At 49.0% G+C, this 20,207-nt stretch overlaps 1 protein-coding gene across 4 annotated transcripts in view; it reads left to right on the forward strand.

The window, feature by feature from the left end:
- TMEM131 (transmembrane protein 131) overlaps positions 1 to 17,718 on the forward strand; it is a 252,616-nt gene extending 234,898 nt beyond the window's left edge. For 3 of the 4 annotated variants that reach the window (XM_003909005.4, XM_009184706.4, XM_021925076.2), the window contains 9 exons: positions 1,395 to 1,519; positions 7,485 to 7,609; positions 7,817 to 7,966; positions 11,835 to 12,000; positions 13,101 to 13,222; positions 13,326 to 13,422; positions 14,577 to 14,674; positions 15,270 to 15,430; positions 16,666 to 17,718. In XM_003909005.4, coding sequence (XP_003909054.1) covers positions 1,395 to 1,519; positions 7,485 to 7,609; positions 7,817 to 7,966; positions 11,835 to 12,000; positions 13,101 to 13,222; positions 13,326 to 13,422; positions 14,577 to 14,674; positions 15,270 to 15,430; positions 16,666 to 16,950 — 1,329 coding nt within the window. In that variant the 3' untranslated portion in view covers positions 16,951 to 17,718. The remainder of the gene's footprint in view (positions 1 to 1,394; positions 1,520 to 7,484; positions 7,610 to 7,816; positions 7,967 to 11,834; positions 12,001 to 13,100; positions 13,223 to 13,325; positions 13,423 to 14,576; positions 14,675 to 15,269; positions 15,431 to 16,665) is intronic. The other variant, XM_009184705.4, reaches the window with a different exon arrangement.
- Positions 17,719 to 20,207: the final 2,489 nt, after the last annotated feature.

Below are 20,207 nucleotides of genomic sequence, written 5' to 3' on the forward strand. Positions count from 1 at the left end.
CCTGAGTGCAGCCTGGGCAACATGGTGAAACCCATTTCTCCAGAAAATACAAGAATTAGTTGGGCGTGGTGGCATGTACCTGTAGTCCTAGCTACTCAGGAGGCTGAGGTGAGAGGATCACTTGAGCCCAGGGGCGACAGAATGAGTACTTTGTCTCCAAAAAAAAAAAAAAAAAACCACACACACAATACATGAGTGATGTATACCGTGTTCAGGAGACAGGTCCGCTGATCTCACACTCGGATGCTGCAACAATGTCAGATTGCCACAGAAACACATGGGGCAGGTTCTGTACTTACCTGGTCCTGGCTGTGCTGGGTAGCACAGCTTTAAGATGCATCTTGAGTGTGGCCACCCAGTCCAGATTCCACATTCGAGTGGGCAGGACAGCCCTTCTGTGCTGCTGCAATGGCCAGTAACTTTTCCACAGCAGAGGTCCATGCTGGCGTCTGTCATGTGTCTCCCTCCCGCTAGACTTCACCATCCTTAGGAGGCGAAACTGGGCCCTCTTGGTAATCCCATGGCCTGGCACCAAGTGGGTGACCTGTAAATGTGTGTGGATGAAGTGGATGAATAGCCCCTCCCATTGAAGGAGCAGCTGTTAGCATTAAACCAGTCGGAACCCTGCCGCAGTCGCAGGCAGGCGAGCGTGGCCCCTGTGTGCTGCCGGCACTGCTCTCTTGTCCTGACAGTTTGTGCTCAGGATGCGGTGCATGGCTGGAGTGCTTGACTTTATACTGCAGTCTCTACTGAACTTTTCTTTTAAGGAAATACAATGTTTTACTCCCCAGTGCTTGAAAAGAAGCTACCAGTTTGCTACTGCCACTGCCACCATCACCTCCAGTCAGGATATGAGTGTAAATTAAAATGATGTTCTTTATAACTCCAACTCACCAAAACATAGTCGAGACAAATTTTGCTTTGAGATGGAGTCTCGCTCTGTGTCCCAGGCTGGAGTTCAGTGGCATGATCTTGGCTCGCTGCAACCCCCGCCTCTCCAGTTCAAGCGATTCTCATGCCTCAGCCTCCTGAGTAGCTGGGATTACAGGCATGTGCCACTATGCCCAGCTAATTTTTTGGATTTTTAGAAGAGACAGGGTTTTACCATGTTGCCCAGACTGGTCTTGAACTCCTGAGCTCAGGCAATCCACCTGCCTTGGCCTTCCAGAGTGCTGGGATTACAGGCATGAGCCACCGCACCGGCCGAGACAAATTAAAGGCGGCCAAAACATGGACAGAACCACAATGAAGACAGATTTGAAGAAAGGAGTTTGTTTTTACATATATGATTTGTATATTTTTACATCTTTGATTTTGTGTCTGTATCTTAAAATGGAACTAATTTCAGTCATTTTATTAATCCTTCTCAGCAATTAAGTGTCCATTTTTTACAGGATACAGAAAAGCAAAAGGGAAAACAAGCCATGCCTGAAAAACATGAAAGTGAAATGTCTCAAGTGAAGCAAAAAAGCAAAAAGCTCTTAATTAAGAAAGAAATCCCAACAGATGTGAAACCCAGGTGAGAGAAATAAATGTACGGAGAAATCAGGTCTGTAAAGAAGTTGCTGGCGAACGCCAGGTGCTGTTTTGATTTGGTTGGCTGCTTGGCTTTTAGGGGGGTTTATAGCAAAATCCAGGTGCGGCATCACATTCCTCTTGGGATTTTTCTGTCACCTGACGTGTACTGTTGTTGACTTACTCGGAACAGCCATATGCTTCTCAAGTCAGACGTGCAGAGGGCAGAGCTCACAGTCTGTTATAAAAATGTAGAAGGGAAATTTCTGTTGGTGATTCAGTCCCAGGCTGAGATCCATTTTACTTCTGCACAAAGATGACCTTGAAGATTGAACCACAGGCACAAGCATGACTTTCCTCCAAAAGAGTTCTGGGTCGGTTGAATTGTTAAGCCAGTTGGGATCTAGAGTTCTGTGCCATGAAACTTGAAAAAGTTTATTCTTCCGTAAAAGTGGTTCAGGGCAGATGTCAGCAGTCAGACAGTTCTACCAGTAAATAACTCCAGTTCCTCCCCATGGGATGGGATTCAGTGGCCCCCACGGGGAGGGCTCGTGCAGGCTGTTTCCCCAGGGAGATGAGTGAGTTGAACTGTTGGGTTGTTAACTGAAGTTACTTCACATTTTCATTTAACCTTGGCTCAGCGTCTACCTCATAATTTTAGCGTTGGTGCGTCAATAATAACTTTCCTGGTTCGTCTTATGGAACCGTCATCAGCATGGGAGCTGCTGTCTGCCCGCTTGTGGGTTGTGATCAGTGGGAAGTGATAGAGGAAGTCGAATAAATTAGGTGTGAATTTAAAAGGAAGACATGGCTTGTCTGTCATCGGAAGTGTGAACCGTAGATCTGTGGAAGGTCTGTTGTTACTCTCATCCTGGGAAACGTACTTGAGTTTTGCAAAAGCACCACTGACCTAGACTCTATCCTTAGATTTTATGGCTTCAGGCAGGGCCAGTCCTGTCCTGTAGAACCCAAAAGCTAGTAAGAAATTAGTGGTTACTGCAGTAAAATGTAACCTTGTCCCTGAATTTATGAAATAATACAGTATATGGTGGTGATTAGTGATGAAGTATTTGTACCTAAAATTTACTCTTCTGTGGAAATTGTTAGTTCAAGTGACCAGGTCCCACAGTTTGAGAGCAGTCTGGCCCAGGTCGAAGGAACGTCTAGCAGAATGGTGTCAGGTGGTTGATCATTTGAGGGGAGAAAGAAGAGGAGATCATCTCTTCTGGAGAGGAGGTTCACATACTTGGATCTCTCCTGAGAGAAACCCACCTGAGACACCAATATCCTGGTACCCCAGGACAGGAGTAACACTGGGCTACTGGCTAGAGAGTCTTCTTCCAGGCCTTTTACAGGCTTAGGTGAGTGATCAGATATTTTAAAGTAAATGAGGCTAGTAAGTCCAAATAATGAAAATCCTCATTTTTACATTTGCACAAATCTTGTGAGGTAGACATGCAATAATTCCTATGATGATAAATTTTAAAATCAGGGCTTCTAAGAATTACCTTAGAGATACCATTCCATAGGTGACTGTCACCAAGTTGGCCCTGTTGATTAGCCCTAATGCCTGAGCCTCAGTATTGTGAAGCAGATAGAACACACTAATCCTAACCCCCATTCCTGTTCCACTGACTTCTGTTGTATTCTGACTTTTTTTTACAAGTTGGCCATTAGCAAATTTGCATTTGGAAAGTTAGTCAGAGACATTGCTTGAGTGTCACTACCTTTGCAAGGGTTTTTAGTTCTCTGGTAAACCAAAAAGCGTAGGTTGGTCAGTCCTGAACCGCCCAGTCAAGGGGCAGTTATGGCAATAACCCGTGCTCTCTCAATAGGTAGTTAAAAGATAAATTGACTGGGTGCGGTGGCTCACGCCTGTAATCCCAGCACTTTGGGAGGCTGAGGCGGGCGGATCACAAGGTCAGGAGATTGAGACCATCCTGGCTAACATGGTGAAACCCCGTCTCTACTAAAAATACAAAAAAATTAGCTGGGCGTGGTGGCGGGCGCCTGTAGTCCCAGCTACTCGGGAGGCTGAGGCAGGAGAATGGCGTGAACCCGGGATGCGGAGCTTGCAGTGAGCTGAGATCGCGCCACCGCACTCCAGCCTGGGTGACAGAGCGAGACTCCGTCTCAAAAATAAAAAAGATAAATCATCACCAGAACACAATTCAAGCCATGTACTTAAAACTGTCTTTTGTAACTGAAGAAATCTGTATACAACCTGTCTTCTAACCTCCTTTATCTAATCTCTTTAAACTCACTGATCTCTCGTTTTTCTGAACTCGGGGATGAAAGTATTGAGAGTCAGAATGTATTAGTTCATCAGTCATTTAATCAGATAAAGACTGGTTTTTTTAATAACCAGAGAAGGTTGACTCTCTGAACGGAGCCATTCTCTGACTCCACTGCATTCTGATAGTAAATGTCAAACACTGTCCCTCGGATAGAATCACGGCCAGTCCTAGCTTGAGTGACTCCTGAAATTCCTGTCACCTTTTAGTGTGTTAATATATGATCCTGCATATCTGAAGGACAGGTACACACCTTTTCATAAGCTATGTCATTAATAAGCATATATCATTGCTTTCTTTTGGAAGCTTTATAAGAGGTGATAAAGCCAAAGGAACGGCTCACCCCCATCCATCCACACTCCCAAGAGCTGACCTCAGAAAAATCCCTTCTAGGAAACGGGAGCGTGGGGCTGCAGCAGCAGTCTGATCTCACCGTGTTTTCCAGCTGTGGCAACACAGAAACAGGCCTGCAGACCTCCAGAAGACTACAGTCTGTGTCAGAGATGCCAGGGAACGGGAATCAGATCTCAGGCCCTGAAGGTTTCCACAGAACCAGGAAGGACCCAGGGCATCCCTGGTTTAGGATCCTGAGTATTCACTGATCCTTTTGTTTTTCTATTTGTTTATCAACAGTATATGTTGACATAAATGTAATAATCTAAAATAAGCAAAAGAAGTTAAGTAGATAAACTAATCGTATTATCTCTAAAAATCTGCTTAAATAACATGCTCAACTCAGGGCCAGGGCCGTGAACACCACACTGCGCACGCCAGCCCCAGACCTGTCAGCACTGGGAAAACCCTGCCTCCACGGCCGGTCACGTCCCGAGCTGTGTCCTCAGGTCTGCCTCTCTCCTCCCCAGACAGAGGTGTGTGTACTGTGTATTACAGGAATAAAAACAGGCCAGGCCCCAGTCAGGTGTAACGTTGTGAAAAGCAAAAATAAAAATACGAAATCTCAGAATATTAAGAAAAAGAAAAACATTATTATTAAAAAATGGGGGAAAATATATTATAAAAATGGGCCAGGTGTGGTAGCTCACACCTATAATCCCAGCACTTTGGGAGGTCAAGGCAGGAGGATTGCTTGAGCCCAGGAGTTCAAGACCAGCCTGGACAGTATAGCAAGACCTCATCTTACAAAAATGTTTTCTTTTAAATTAGCCAGGTGTGATGGCACACACCTGTAGACCCAACTACTAGGGAGGTTGAGGCAGGAGGATTGCTTGAGCCCAGGAGTTAAGAGACTGCAGAGAGCCGTGATTGCACCACTGCACTCTAGCCTGGGCAACAGAGTGAGACCCTGTCAATAAATAAATAAATCCTGGCATCTGAACCACCTTTCTGTTTTCCTTTTTAAAAAGAATCACTTGAGTCTGGGCACGGTGGCTCACGCCTGTAATCCCACTGTAATCCCAGCACTTCGGGAGGCCAAGGAGGGCAGATCACCTGAGGTCAGGACTTCGAGACCAGTCTCGTCAACATGGTGAAACCCCATCTCTGTTAAAAATACAAACATTAACCAAGCATGGGGGCACACACCTGTAATTCCAGCTACTCAGGAGGCTGAGGCAAGAGAATCACTTGAGCCTGGGAGGCAGAGGTTGCAGTGAACCAAGATGGCGCCACTGCACTCCAGCCTGGGTGACAGTGTGAGACTCTGTCTCAAAAAAATAAATAAAAAGAATTGCTTCAATTAAGTTGGCCATTACCCGTTTTATTCAGAAACCTTAAAAAAGGTTTCTTGATAGAGATCATCTGGCTTAATTTAGGAAAGTATGAATCAGCAAAAATAACAGAAGTCTGGCACCTTTCTTCTTAAAAACCAGTTACTTTTACAGGGGCACAGAATTTAGTTTTGTATAGATACCCACACACACTTAAAAATAAATCACACCCACACCACCTCCACCACCAGAGGGCTGGTGTCTACTATGGGAGCCTTTGGAGTTATTCTTAGAAGATGGGGTTTTTAAATAACCCTGTCGGTTAGAAGTGGAAGAGATACAAAAGATTTTATAATACTGTAGCATTCATCATCTGGTCCATAAACAGTGGATTTTTCACTTCAGTTTGTTATCCTACCTAAAATTCTACTTATTGGGGCTAATGGAAACCCTTGGCTTTTTGGTTTACTCTTACTAATTCCAGATACAATACCTACTTACTATGGAAAATGTGAAATACAGAGCAACAAAAGAGTGAAAAGAAAATGTCCTTTCACCCTACCACCTTATAAAATGTTTGTAAACAGCCTTCTTAAATGTATTTGTTCATTTATGAGCTCACACTTGACACTGAGGATGTTGGGGAGCGAGGGTGTTGTGGCGCCGTTAGATCTGGAAAGTTGGAACCCTTCTCACCCTGTATCCTGTGGGTCAGGAGGACAGAAGGCAACATGGTGCATGAAGAACTTGGAGGATGGGGCCGGGAGGCCTCAGTGGTATCACACACCTGAGGGGTGGGGGCAGGAAGCACGCTGAAATGTGGGAAATGCTGGAGATGCATCCATTTTATACCGTCTGTGTAGACTTTGCAAATTTGTGATGAAAAGCTAGCTGTCAGCTCAGCCCTGAACTGACAGCTGTCACCAGGAGCTCCGTGGAGATCCCTGAGGATTCTTGGAAGATTTCTCCAAAGGGGCCACTGGGCTCTCTGAGCTGCATCTCAGCCTTTGCTGGAAAAGGTCCTTCTTGGACCACATTAGCTGAGCTCCTTCCGGAGGTCCTCCCAGTCCCGGACATGGTCTTGGCGGGCATTAGAGATGCGGCTTCATAAAGAATGCCTTTGTAGCCCATACAGGTACTCCACTCCCAATGCCGTCTTCCGTGGGCCGGCTACCCAGTTCTTTCCTCTGAGATTCATTCTTTCCAGCTGCTGTCCCGGCAGGTTTTCCTGTCGCACTTACTGAGCTTTGGAAATTTAAGATCGCTCATCATGCTTCCTATTGTGTGTGGCTGACAGGAAGTTGAGAGTCAATTAATTGTCCTATTTTTACATGCTTATTATCTTAAGCTTACCTCAAAATCTTTCAGAAAGCATGTCACTCTAAATAAATCAAAAAAAAGAATATTTAAATTTTTTGCCTAAGATTAACCCTGAGCTCAAGAATAAGGAAGAAAGTTCATCCCAGCCCATGCCCTGCGGTAACCAGGAACATAGCTCTGGGTCACCTCATAATTTTCTATGAGGAAAATGTGTTCAGTTTTGAATAGTGGAGCCTCTGATGTTGCAGATCTGAGATCTTTCACAGTCTTCGTGTTCAGGAATCTCAGTGGTGGGAGTCTAGATACTGGGAGAGACTCACTCACGGGCAGAATGACTGCACTTCCAGCACTGAGCAGCAAGTTGGTGCTAAGGGTTTTCTTTCTGTGCCTTATCTGAGACAGATCCTCCCTCCCATTACGTATTGCTAAATAATGGACCTCAGTTCATTGTCAGCACTCAGAATAGCAAAGGTTCAGTCTGCAAGTGCTGACTGACTGCTGGGCAGTCTTAGCGACAGAGTTGGGCACGCAGCCGGTGCTGAGTGAGGACCAAGGGTAGATAACTCCCCAGGAAGCTACATTAGCTTCCTGCATGCAGTTGTATTGTAGAAGAATTACAATCTTAATGACTTCCGTCCTCCAAGACAAAGGAATACATTTGTATTTTCCATCCATGTTTGTCTTTCAGTTCATTAGAACTACCGTATACTCCCCCTTTGGAAAGTAAGCAACGTAGAAATCTCCCAAGCAAGATTCCTCTTCCAACTGCAATGACAAGTGGATCCAAATCACGAAATGCCCAGAAAACAAGAGGTATTGTCATTTTGTTCTCTGTGATCATGTCTGACAGATCTTTTCATAGTGTTAACAGTTGTTGTGCATGATCAGTACGCAGTCAGTAGTTATTAGTCATGCAAGGCTAAGGCTGTGTTCTTGTCCCCATTAGAAGGTTCACTGAAATAGACCTGAAAGAAAGGAATTATCCTCCATTAACCATGTTCTTTTCTGATTTTTGTGCAGGTACAAGTAAGTTAGTGGATAACAGACCACCTGCCCTAGCAAAATTCCTCCCGAATAGTCAAGAATTAGGCAACACCAGTAGCTCAGAGGGCGAAAAAGACTCGCCCCCACCGGAGTGGGATTCTGTTCCAGTTCACAAACCCGGCAGCTGTAAGTACAGTGGCTGAGAGACCACAGGGCTCCACTTACCCGCAGTCCTCCCCACTCTGGGCGTGGAACTCTTCAGGGGCATGCTGCTTTAAAATACCCATTGGCAGCGCTTTGCCAGCTAAGAGCCCGTTGTTAACTAGCCTAATGAGTGACTAACCTGCTGTAGGTTGAAATCAGTCCTGGTAAGATTATTTACATCAGGGGAATCATTCAACAATTCACATCAGGGCTTTTTTTTTTTCAGGGAGCTGGTATTCTAGCACACCACTGCCCAGTGTGCAAAATGGAATGGTCTGTTTGGAGGGGTTAATCTTCTAAAGAATTGTTTGCCTTACAAAAGCATTGACTCAGCAGTCCTTTACCTGACGAATTCCTCATTTATAGTGTAATTGTTTTTGTAAAAATTCCATTTCCTCTCAACTTTACCCATGTCTTTTTATATAAGCACCCTACACAAAGGTTTCATTATTTTTCCTACTACCTTCTTGACCTTGTTTCTGCAGTTCGGCCTGCAGTAAATCAAGACAGTAGGCGCAGTCAACCAAAATAGAAGTCCTCACCCTGTAGACACTTGACCTGAAATAGGGGACAAGAGAGACCAGCAAAGGGAGGGGCTGACAGCAGGGATTTGGGACCAAGAGAGGTCCTGGCCTTAGGACTGACTGGTCCGTGCTCACCACTGTGTTGGAGTGTGCCAGAGGGTGAGTGAGGAAGATCAGAGATGCAGTCAGGTTTGAGCAACAGTTGGGTCATTGAAGGTGAAAGGGTTGGACGAAGGGCAGGCTCACTGGGCTGAATGAGGGCAGAGAGCCTGGAGGCTCGGCTGGGGCGTCCATGCTCTCGCCAGGATGTGTAGATACATCCTGGAAAGGATGCTGTCTGAGATACACCCTGTAGCCCTATTTGCCATGAGACGTTGTGGCACCTTTTACTACTACTTTTTGCCTGGGGTGAGATACAATCCTAAATCCTTCACTCAGCAAATCTTGAAGAAGACCATGGGTGGTCCGTGTGTCCAGGCGGGATGCTTCTGCTTCCTGGAGCCCCCTGAGGTTTCTGCTGGCCACTGGCCCTTGGCTTAACACTCCACGATTTAGGCAGTTCCCCATTAAACAGATGCCACTTTCAGCAACAGAACACAGCCCCTGGAGCCAGTTTCACAGGGGTGTTCTGAGGCCCAGTGAGGCGACATGAGCCGTGCTGGTGACGTAACAACACAAGCAGCATGCTGCCGGGAGAGCGGGCGACAGCCAGACACGGCCACAAGCTGGCGGGCAGCATCCCCAGCCGGTGGCACCTGAGTGTTGGCATCACTCCCTCTGTGGATGGGAAAGGATGACAGGACCTGACCCCAGGCAGGAGATTCTGGTGCCACCCCTCGGGGGGGATGTGGGAAATGGCAGGCCAGCCCTCTGGAGGAGGAACTGTGAAGAGCCCGGTGCCGCAGGCCTCAGTTTCCTGCCTGGCTCTTCTGCAGAGGCCAGCTGGTGCATCTGAGCATGGTGCCTCGGGGCAGAGCTCCCAGTGTGCAGTGGGGAGAGATGCAGAGCTTATCTCCTCAGCCCACGTCTGTGCAGTCCTTTTGTTTTTCTAGCCGAGCAATCCCTTACACTGGTTCCAAGCCCTGTGACCTCTCTGCTCTGCCAGCTTTACTAAAATGTTCCAGCAGAGCTCCACTCGATAGAGAATATGGGTGCAGGAAACCCAGGAGAGTCGGTCCCACATGCTCCCCATCACTTTTACCTTCCTGCTCTGCCCCCGCTTTCTCATCCCCTTTCCTCCCTTCGCCTCCCTTGGTGTTTCGTCTTGCTCAGACCTGAAGTTCTGCGAGCGCTGTCAGCAGTGCCAGGCTTAGTGCAGTTCCTTGGGGTGAAAGCGTTGGTCCCACCCAAGACTGTGCAGCCGGCACGTGGCAGTAGTTACTGGTGGAGTTGTGCAGCCTCTGTGTAAAGATCGCTCCATCCCAAGTAGCACCCCTTAGCATGGTGCCCTGTACCATATGAGTTGCAGAGAAAATTCTCCTTCAATAATTTCATGATTTACAAAGGCAGAAAATACAAAGGGTTAATAAAAGGCAAATCAGAAGACACAAAGGAAAATTTTAATAATATTTGAATCAAAACATTCTCTAATTGCACCCCCCGTACTGTTCTGAGTCTCCCCTTCACTCCTGCCTCAAGCTCTGTTCGTAGGGGCTTTTCCTAGCTTCCCTTTGCTTTTCCTGTTTCATTTCATCATCACAGTCTTGGGAGCATCTGCAGCACTGGGCCCCGTGAAACACATTCCATCCACAGGAGCTGCCCACGCCTTTCCCCAGGACAGGCACCTGGGAGGATCCAGCGCACACAACAGAGCACAGCGGCTCCAAGTGTGGGCGCTGCCCGATGGGATGAGTCGCTGCAGGGGCGGAGGGAGGCCAGAGAAGGTGGCTAGAGAAGGGTCAGGACAGTTGTGCAGATAGCAAGCTGACAGTGTAGACGTGGTGTCAGATGGGAGGCCTCAGAGAAGCGTGAGGGGGACATGGAGATTCGAGCAGGGCTCATACAGGAGAGCAGCGTGAGACACGTCCTGAGTGTGGGCATCAGGCCAGCAGATCCACAGAGCCAGCGAGGAGGGGCCCACGTCATCAAGGGGTGGGAGTGGGCGGGTGGGAGTCTGGTACCAGCACCGGCAGCACTGGGGAAGGTGAGAGAGAAGGTAGCAGGCGGCCCTGAGGATGGGGGAGTGGGGAGTGGAGAGCACGGGCTTCCAAGGGAAGGCTGCTTTACTCGGCAGGGCCACGCTAAAGCCTTGACCTAGCCACGCCCTGGGGAGCCTTGAGCCCTGAGCCCTGGGGGTGGGGGAGAAGTAGCTTGTGCTAGAGAGTATGACCCGGGAAGCAGTGGCCGCAGGCAGAGCGGCTGCAGTGTGGCAGCGAGGGGACGGGAGAAGCGGAGCGGGGGGTACTCAGGGTACGCAGAAATCTCACAAGGCAGGAGGGGCCAGCCAGGGACCCAGCGGGAGGACGCCCAGCTGGGCAGACCTGGACTGGGGATTGTGCCCTGTGGTGACGGGAATTCACAGCTCTCCCCTCACCTTCTTCCTCTTGCAGTAGCTACAGCAGCACCACGTTGCACACAATAGATGTGCAAAATGATACATTTTTCTGATCAAAGGTATACATATTTCCATGTACTGAGAATGTTATTTTATGACCGAAATTTTTTGTTTTAATTTTAGAGGCGGGGTCAGGCTGGAGTGCAATGGTGTGATTATAGCTCACTGCAGCCTCAAACTCCTGGCTGAAGCAGGCCTCCCACCTTAGCCTCCCAAAGTGCTGAGGTTACCAGTCCAAGCCACTGTGCCCAGCCTGTTTTAGATTTTTAAAACAGCTGTATAGACATTACCTTAAAGGACACAGGAATATACTAGGAGCTGAATAGGGATCAGAGCTGCACATTCCCGTCACGCCAACAGAGAGGCTTTACTGAACTGGGGGATTCAGCCTGGAACGCTGCACCTCCCGCAGCTGTAAACCTACGTGTAGGCACGAGGCTTTTCCGGGTCCCCAGGCAGCGGCCTCAGCGCTCCACCCCTGGAGGACGTGGAAGGACCCTCCTCCCTGCCTGAGGTGGGGGAGTGAAGACGTTGTCGCCACGCAGCACAGCAGGGACAGGGCACGCTCTCGCTCCCCTCAGATCCCCAGTGCAGAGAGATGTGGCTGCTTTCCCTTTAAAGCCTGTGAAACAGAACACATCGAAGAGCTTTCGTTTGTTCTCTTCTTTGTAGAAGAGCTTGAGTTCTGCATCGTCCAGAGAACATTCGGAGTGATTGGAAGACTGCTCATCAAAACACGACACTAACAAGCCCTTTCGTTTTTGATTTCCAGCTACCGATAGTCTTTATAAACTTTCTCTGCAAACCCTCAACGCAGACATTTTCTTAAAACAACGCCAGACCTCACCGACACCTGCCTCCCCGTCTCCCCCGGCCGCCCCCTGCCCCTTCGTGGCCCGGGGCAGCTACAGCAGCATCGTCAACAGCAGCTCCAGCAGGTAGGCCTGCTGCTTCCTTTCCAGTCCTCAGCTCGAAACGTGCCTGAAACCCAGTGTCACACCCTTTACGTAGAAACACCGGCCAGAGACCACTGTCTGGTGTTACTTCTGACAACTGCCGGCTTGTGTGGGCCCCTTTACATGGGGTCCACCCCCTCTTCTGCTGCTGTGCTGGTGCCCAGCTCCAACAGTAACCCCGTTCCCATTCTAATCCAGTCATTCTTCCCACCCTTGGACCGAGAAATGCACCGTTTAACTCACTAGAGGGATATTTTCATTGAGGAGCCAGTGAACATTTACTAAGCATTACATGAAGACCTAAAGGGGATTCCTGTGAGTTGGGAGTATGGGTTTATATTTTGGCCTTTGGACAATTTGACTTAGGACTTAGAAGGGCAGGATCTGGTCCAAGACTGTTGTGCTGGGTGAGGTGCTGCAGTAGGGGATGTGTGCACCCGGGACGGCAGCCTCCTGACCACACAGACGATGCAGGAACCATGCTGTTCTCCGAGGCACAGAGCCTCGCTTGTGTCCGCCTGCCACAGTGTAGCGCAAGCCTGACAGTCACAGATGCCGTTCTCACTGTGTGCCTCCCCGTGGCATGGGTTTCTGTGCACCGCATCACCGGCCAGCCTGGGGTCAGGTTCGCCCCCCATTGCCCAAGAGGCAGTAACCGCTGAGGCTGGGGGAGCCACCCCGCTTAGGGGCCTTGCCACAGGAGCACCTCGCCGTGTCCTGGCAGGGAAGGGGACTCCCTGAGGCCCAGCCCTTCCCGGTGTCAGTGCCTGCCCTCTGCATTTCCTGCCGGGTGGCTCTAGCGTTCTTCACAAAAGTGTGATCAAAGCCTCTGCCAGTCCCTAAATTGTGATCCCGCCCTGGTCTCTCATAGTGATCTTTCGTTTTCTTACCTTTCTCCAGAACGCCCTGTATCTCTGATTAAGCGGTCTGAGGCCCCAGAGCATGTGACATGAGGCTGAGCGATGCTCTGTGAGCTGCCCCGCTGCAGAGAAGCCCACTTGGGGCTCAGTCCTGCCAGCCCCACACCTCTCCGAGGCAGGGCACTGCTGAGGAATGAGTTCTCTCTTTGCTTCTTTTTCAAGTGACCCTAAAATAAAGCAGCCAAATGGAAGCAAACACAAGTTGACAAAGGCAGCCTCACTTCCGGGCAAGAACGGCAACCCCACTTTTGCTGCAGTCACGGCCGGCTACGACAAGAGCCCAGGTCAGTGCCTTTGCCTCAGGGACCTGCCACGCCGGGCGCCAGGCCTGGTGGAAGGACCTCTGCCCTGATGTACCTTCCATTGATTGAGCGTCCATTGTTACAGGTGGGAATGGCTTTGCTAAAGTTTCTTCGAACAAAACAGGTTTCTCCAGCACCCTGGGCATTTCACACGCTCCTGTTGACAGCGATGGCTCAGACAGGTACGGTAGACCACCACTAACCGCTAGAAAGACGGAAGGCTTCTCAAGTTGGGTTAGCACCTTTTATCCATAAGTGGGTTTCAGGGCATCCTTCCCCTGATTTACAAGGATCAGAAGTGGTCAGGTGCCTCTAAGAAATCATGTCTGCTGGGTGGAAGCAGAAAGCCGGCTGTGGTGCCTTCCCCGGGTGGGGGGTCCAGGTAGAGAAAGGGGCACCCACGCCTGTCTCAGCCCAGCAGGCACGCATGTTAAACCTGTTCTCACTCTCCTCCGTCTCCTGGCCTGTGGTAAGATGGGATCTGATCGTTAAAAACAGAAGAGCAACAGTTACTTGGGAGGAGGGAAATTTGGAGCGAATACTAGACAGTTTATGGTAAATCATTGGCCACGCCCCTTTCGTGAGCCAGGCTTGTCCATGCAGCAGTCACCTAGGTTGACTTTTCCTGACAAGCAACAATACAGCCCCAATGTACCTACTTTGCACTAATAGCAAATGAGTCCTAGATTTGAAATTGTTTTTTTTGTTTGTTTGTGGTTTTTTGTTGTTTTTTTTTTTTTGAGACGGAGTCTCGCTCTGTCACCCAGGCTAGAGTGCAGTGGCCGGATCTCAGCTCACTGCAAGCTCCGCCTCCCGGGTTCCCGCCATTCTCCTGCCTCAGCCTCCCGAGTAGCTGGGACTACAGGCGCCCGCCACCACACCCGGCTAAATTTTTGTATGTTTTTAGTAGAGATGGGGTTTCACCGTGTTCGCCAGGATGGTCTCGATCTCCAGACCTCGTGATCCGCCCGTCTCGGCCTCCCAAAGTGCTGGGATTACAGGCTTGAGCCACCGCACTCGGCCTGAAATAGTTTTTAAATAAACCTTCCATTACCAAAAAGCAAACAGAAGGAAAAAATGTCTGTTTCTCTGCAAAACACTTGCTTTAAACTGGGCTGTGGGCTAGTGATAGGTCATCCGGAGCTCGGAGGCTCCCTCCGGCTCAGTCCTTGTGGGAAGCAGCCATTGTTCAGCTCCTCCTTTTGTCTTCGTTTTTAATATTTGAGTACCCCCAGTTGAAGCAGTGTCTCCTGTTTGTGAAGCTGTGCACTATGGATCCGTTTTCACTAACCACCATACATTTCTGTGTGTTGCGTTTTCCTCTTGTAACATTTAGCTCAGGTTTGTGGAGTCCCGTCAGCAACCCAAGCAGCCCTGACTTCACTCCCCTCAATTCGTTCTCCGCCTTTGGAAATTCTTTTAATCTAACTGGTGGTGAGTGTTTAACACCAGATGTGTAACTAATAAGCCTGTGGACAGAGGAAGGGAGAGGAGGTGTGGTTTTGTGTGCTGGAGAACGCGGCACAGCAGCGCTGCGGAAGGAGGCCCCGCAGGAAGCTCCCTGGGAAGGGTCCCCTCCCCTCCTCCTCCCTCACCCACACCAGCAGCCCGAAGGGGCAGAGGACCGGGCTTGACACGGTGCGTGCACCAGTGGGTGTGAGTTCCACGGCAGGTACTGAAGGGCTTCACAGAAGGGTTCCGGTCTGAAATGGGGCCCTGAGCATGCCAGGGGTCCTCTTCTTGCTGTCCAGAACCGGAGGTCACCATGGAAGCTTCGCATTAGCTATCATGTGAGAGTGGGGAATGTTTGCATTTGGATGTCATCAGTGGCACGTCAGCTCGTGCACTATGCGGTCGAGTTCTGGAGGACATCCCTGCCCCTGCTTCCGCTGGGCTGTGGGGGGGCTGGGGCAGTGGGTGTGGTGGCTCCAGGAGCAGTGGTGGGGGGTATGCCGTTGAGTGAAGCCCCATGCCGTGGTGATCATGGCAAAACCAAATGTGGACTTGACGACTGTTGCTTTATTTCCAGAAGTTTTCAGCAAACTCGGATTATCTCGATCGTGCAATCAGGCCTCACAGAGGAGCTGGAACGAGTTCAATAGTGGCCCTTCATACCTTTGGGACTCGCCAGCGACAGATCCCAGTCCTTCCTGGCCAGCCAGTTCCGGCTCCCCGACCCACACAGCCACAGTGAGTACTTGGGGCTGGGGCTGAGGCCTGGCCCTGGCCCATTCACTCGCCACCTGCCATTGCTGTCACATGGATGGCACTGACACAGTTATAAACAACCAACAGCAGTATCAGAGGGGTGGGTTAATCCTTCTGTTATCTTCACTGCTTTGTGTTCGTATTCTGTCAAAATGATCGATGGATGTTCTTCAGAGCCATTACAATCAGGAAGTTTTAGGAAGAACAACTGAACTGCTGTGAGGTTGGTCTCTGGAGTCCCTCCTCATAGATCAAGGGCATTTTCTGCCTCTTCCTCACCTGTAAATGGACCCCAAGGGTGGCCATAGGCCTGTGGCAGGTTCAGATGGCTGAGGGAAGCCTTTAGATCTGTGCAGTGCAGGCACTGGGCTCCCAGGAGCAAGCTCGATACTGCGTTTACTTCGTTGCTGAGAAGCCCCTGTCTCTTAGCTTAGATTTTCTAGAGCGCATTTGTTTGCCTCTTGGCCAAAGTCTTCTGCAAAGATCATGCACCCAAAGAGTATTCTTGCCAAGGAAAATAATTAGTGGTTCTGGCTTGCACAAAATTATGACAGAAAAATATGACCCCACTGCGTTTGCCTCTTTATTCTCAGAAAAACTAAATTAGACATGCAAGGTTTCATAATAGATATTTCAACTTTACAGATTCCAAAGTTTGTCTTCATGTGTAATTATTCAACCTTCTGTTTTAAAACCACCTGAACCACTCTTTAAAAGAGAAGTCAGCAAACTTTGTATAGAGTCAGATAGTGACTATTGTAGGCTCTGAAGGCCGTGCTTCACCGCTGCCATGGGAGTGCACAGGCCGATGGGCGCAGCTGTGTTCCAATTCAACTCTCTTTACAAAAGTAGGCAGAGCCGGATTGGTCCACGGGCTGTCCTTTCTTAAAATATCACAACCAGCCGGCACGGTGGCTAATGCCTGTAATCCCAGCACTTTGGGAGGCTGAGGTGGGAAGATCGCTTGAGCCCAGGAGTTTGAGGCTGCAGTGAGCCGTGATCACACCACTGCACTCCAGCCTGAGTGATGGAGCAAGACCCTGTCTCAAAAAGATCAGAATCATCTGCTCATAAATATATGTGTAAAACATTTGTTCTAAAGTGAGCAGAGTGAGAGGAACGCGTGCCCCAGCCTCATCTTTTCTGTAGCCTTACCCCCTTACCCACTTGACCCTCTGCCTGCCGGGCTCAGTGCTGGACACTTTGTTTTGTCACAGTCGGTCCTCGGTAACACCAGCGGCCTGTGGTCCACCACTCCATTCAGCAACTCCATTTGGTCCAGCAACCTTAGCAGCGCCCTTCCCTTCACAACTCCAGCAAACACGCTGGCAAGCATCGGCCTCATGGGCACAGAAAACTCCCCTGCTCCCCACGCCCCCTCTGCCTCCAGCCCAGCTGACGACTTGGGACAGACCTACAACCCGTGGCGGATATGGAGCCCCACGATTGGAAGAAGAAGCTCGGACCCTTGGTCTAATTCGCACTTTCCTCACGAGAATTAAATTAGGCAAAAAACAAACAAACAAACATAGTGGGCCCTCGTCTAGATCATGATGTGCCAGTTTCTGAAACATCTGTTTAAGGCTCTTACTGCAGCTCCCCCTCCCCATCCTCCTCATCTTTGCAAAACAGACCCAAGCAGTGCAGGCTCAGACCACTAGCTTCTTTCAGATCTTTCTTGCAATTATGATAACATGAGATTGCTGTTGTGCTTTTAGAGAAAAGTCTGGACTCAGCCACAAACTCTAATAAGACCTGTACATCTGAAGACCTTTCCCGTTAACTGCGTTTTGACCACCTGTCTTCCCCATGCTTTATTTATCTGTATGAACACATTTGACATTACAGCTAAGGAAATAATTTGAGTTGATTCAGAAGTCCTGGCATGTGACAATTTTGTTAAATTACCAAGTTTGGTTTTTAATAATTTCGCAATATTATGCGCCAAGATCTAATTTTAAAACTGTATGAGGACTTTGTGCTGAAAATACAGAGTATTTTTTTAAAGTAAGGCTGTGTTGGTTTAAAAGCAGATTACAGAAATGTAAGTCAACTTAAGAACAGTGAATGAATGTAAAAACATTCAGTTGAGACCATATGCATTTTCTGTGCTGTTTGTACTTGAGGTATGTAACATTTGTATACCTGAACTTATTTTAAAGATGAACTGAAATGCACATAGCCAAGTCTTGAGATACAAGATTGAATGTGTATTTCTTAAAAATACAACTTTGTGTTGTACTTTGAAATAAATGATGCTTTTTTCAAAAGCCTTGACTTGTTTTGTGGCTTTTTACACACAAGGTGTATTTGTTAGGATTTTCTCACACCAGAGTAAACCCCCTTATCCTTGGCTTGCTCGGTGGCGCGGACAGGTTAAGATGGGGCTTGCTCTCTCATTGCTGGAGCGGACAGGTTAGGATGGGGCTTGCTCTCTCATTGCTGGAGCGGACAGGTTAGGATGGGGCTTGCTCTCTCATTGCTGGAGCTTCCTGCAGCGTCTGATGGAGTTCTGTGTGCTCCCGTGGCAATCATGGAGGGTCCTTGATAGAAAACGACTTGAAAGCCTGTTTGGATTCATCCAGTACGCGTTTTCCCTCTGCCACTATCCTAAAAGGCCTCATAAAAAGCAGTCATTGCTACCACGTATTGAGTACTGACTCTGCGTCAGGTACCTGGCTAACACTCGATGTGCTGGGTTACTCCATTACACTTGAGGAACCCGGCTGGGCCGTGCTGGCTCAGAGGCCCCAGGTCAGGCTGGCTGCAGATTCACACGGCACCCACTGTGCCGCCTTCCCTCTGGTCACAGTCACCATTCTCAGGAACAGTCTGTGTCCAACTCACCCCTGCGTGTTCTAACACTGGCCAACCTCTACCAGCCTTCAGTCTAAGGAAATTGTGTGGTGAGAGGAAGACAGACGGAGAAGGAGAGAAGTGGGGCACGGAGGGCAGACAGCAGGGACTCAGGGGCGGCCTGGGGGAGGGCCCTGACGGCCACCTGTGGGAGCTCACAGCAGCAGCACAGCGTGCAGTGCCCCTGTGCCATTTCATTTCTAAACAGTGGCTTGGAGACAAGGCGGGATGCCTTGGGCTGTGGCACAGGGGCTGGGGTACTAGAAACCGCTCTTTACCCACTGGTATTAAAATGATTTAGCAGTTTACCAGCTGATACAGCTATACCCCAAGGCCAGGCTGGATGGAAAGCAACCTGTGTGACGCTGAGAAATGGAGCCACAGGTGACAGTGACACAGGGTGCCACGTAGAAATACCAGCTGGGGCTGCTGGAAACGGAGCCTCGGTACAGACTGGAAATGACTTAGCCAAGTCTGTTAGGTGCAGTAGTAAAGGCTACACATCTAAATTGTATTTTTTTCTTTTAACTAGAAGTGTGTAGACCCTTTTCCAATGTTAAGACTCTCAGCTCCTCCATGGTCCCTGTCGAGCCCACACAGACACGAGGCGAGTCTCAGTAGCCACAGCACATCCGTTGGTTTCATCTTGCCTGCTCCAACTTGCTTTTCTCAGCGTCTTCCCTGTGTTAAAGCCAGCCTTTGCTAGGAGATGCTGCACGTCAGTGTTCTGTTGGAGGCTAGTTACATCATGAAATCAAAACCGTCCCCATGAAGGTGGGAGTGATTTAGTCAGAATGTTGTTTGGCGTGATTGTGAATCTGACCTTTTCTCTGCTTTGTACCAAAGGTCAGTAGAACAAGCCACATTACTTTTACAACCTGTGATGTGTCCCTCGGGGACACCAGATTTCCTGTGCAACCGGAGCTGTGGTATGTAGGCTGACATCAGGCCTTGTACAATGCTAGCAGCAGGGTTCCTACATGCACTTGCACGGTCAGGACAAATTCAGGGCTTGGGTTTCTCTTTCTACACCAAAGCAGATAATGAGGTGGAAAGCTCTGCATACAGGTGAGCGTCCTAGAAACCCTCACTTAAACAAAAGAAAAACTGGGTCAGGCGCCGGGGCTCACACCTGTCGTCCCAGCACTTCGGGAGGCCGAGGTGGGCGGATCAGTGGAGGTCAGGAGTTCTAGATTACCCTGGCCAACATGGTGAAATCCCGTCTCTACTAAAAATACAAAAATTAGCTGGGCGTGGTGGCGCACACCTATAATCCCAGCTACTCAGGAGGCTGAGGCAGGAGAATCACTTGAACCCAGGAGGCGGAGGTTGCAGTGAGCCAAGATTGTGCCACCGCACTCCAGCCTGGCGACAGAGCAAGACTCCGTCTCAAAAAAACAAAAAAAAGAAAAAAAAAAACCTGTATTGACAGACTTTCCCTCAGAGTATCTCAAGAAATCGATCCTAAACTTGCTTCATCAGAACAACCTCCTGAGACCCCCCAGACTCCTTTTTTAAGTTCTCATTTCACCCCATGAGCCTCACCAGCAAGCTTGAGAGAAACACTACGGACTTGGGAGGAGATACACACAAGGGTCTCTTCTGTTACTTGTGCTTTCGAAATAATTACTCTAAAGGTAGGTATTTGAGTGGCAACATACCCCCCAAATCTGAAGACTCGACACAACTGGGTCTGTTTACAGTGGACGCTTGTCACATGACAGTCGCTTTGGACTAGGCCAAGACTGAATTTTAAAAGGTTATATATAAAGAATTGCACTTACATGAAATAATAATGGATGTCTTTATGGGTTTATCTTGAGACAGGGTCTTGCTCTGTCACCTAGGCTGAAGTGGCACAATCATAGGCTCCCTGCAGCCTTGAACTCCCAGGCCCAAGCAA

The sequence above is a fragment of the Papio anubis genome, chromosome 14 (genome assembly GCF_008728515.1).
Source record: "Papio anubis isolate 15944 chromosome 14, Panubis1.0, whole genome shotgun sequence".
In the NCBI taxonomy this organism is placed as follows: Eukaryota; Metazoa; Chordata; class Mammalia; order Primates; family Cercopithecidae; genus Papio; species Papio anubis.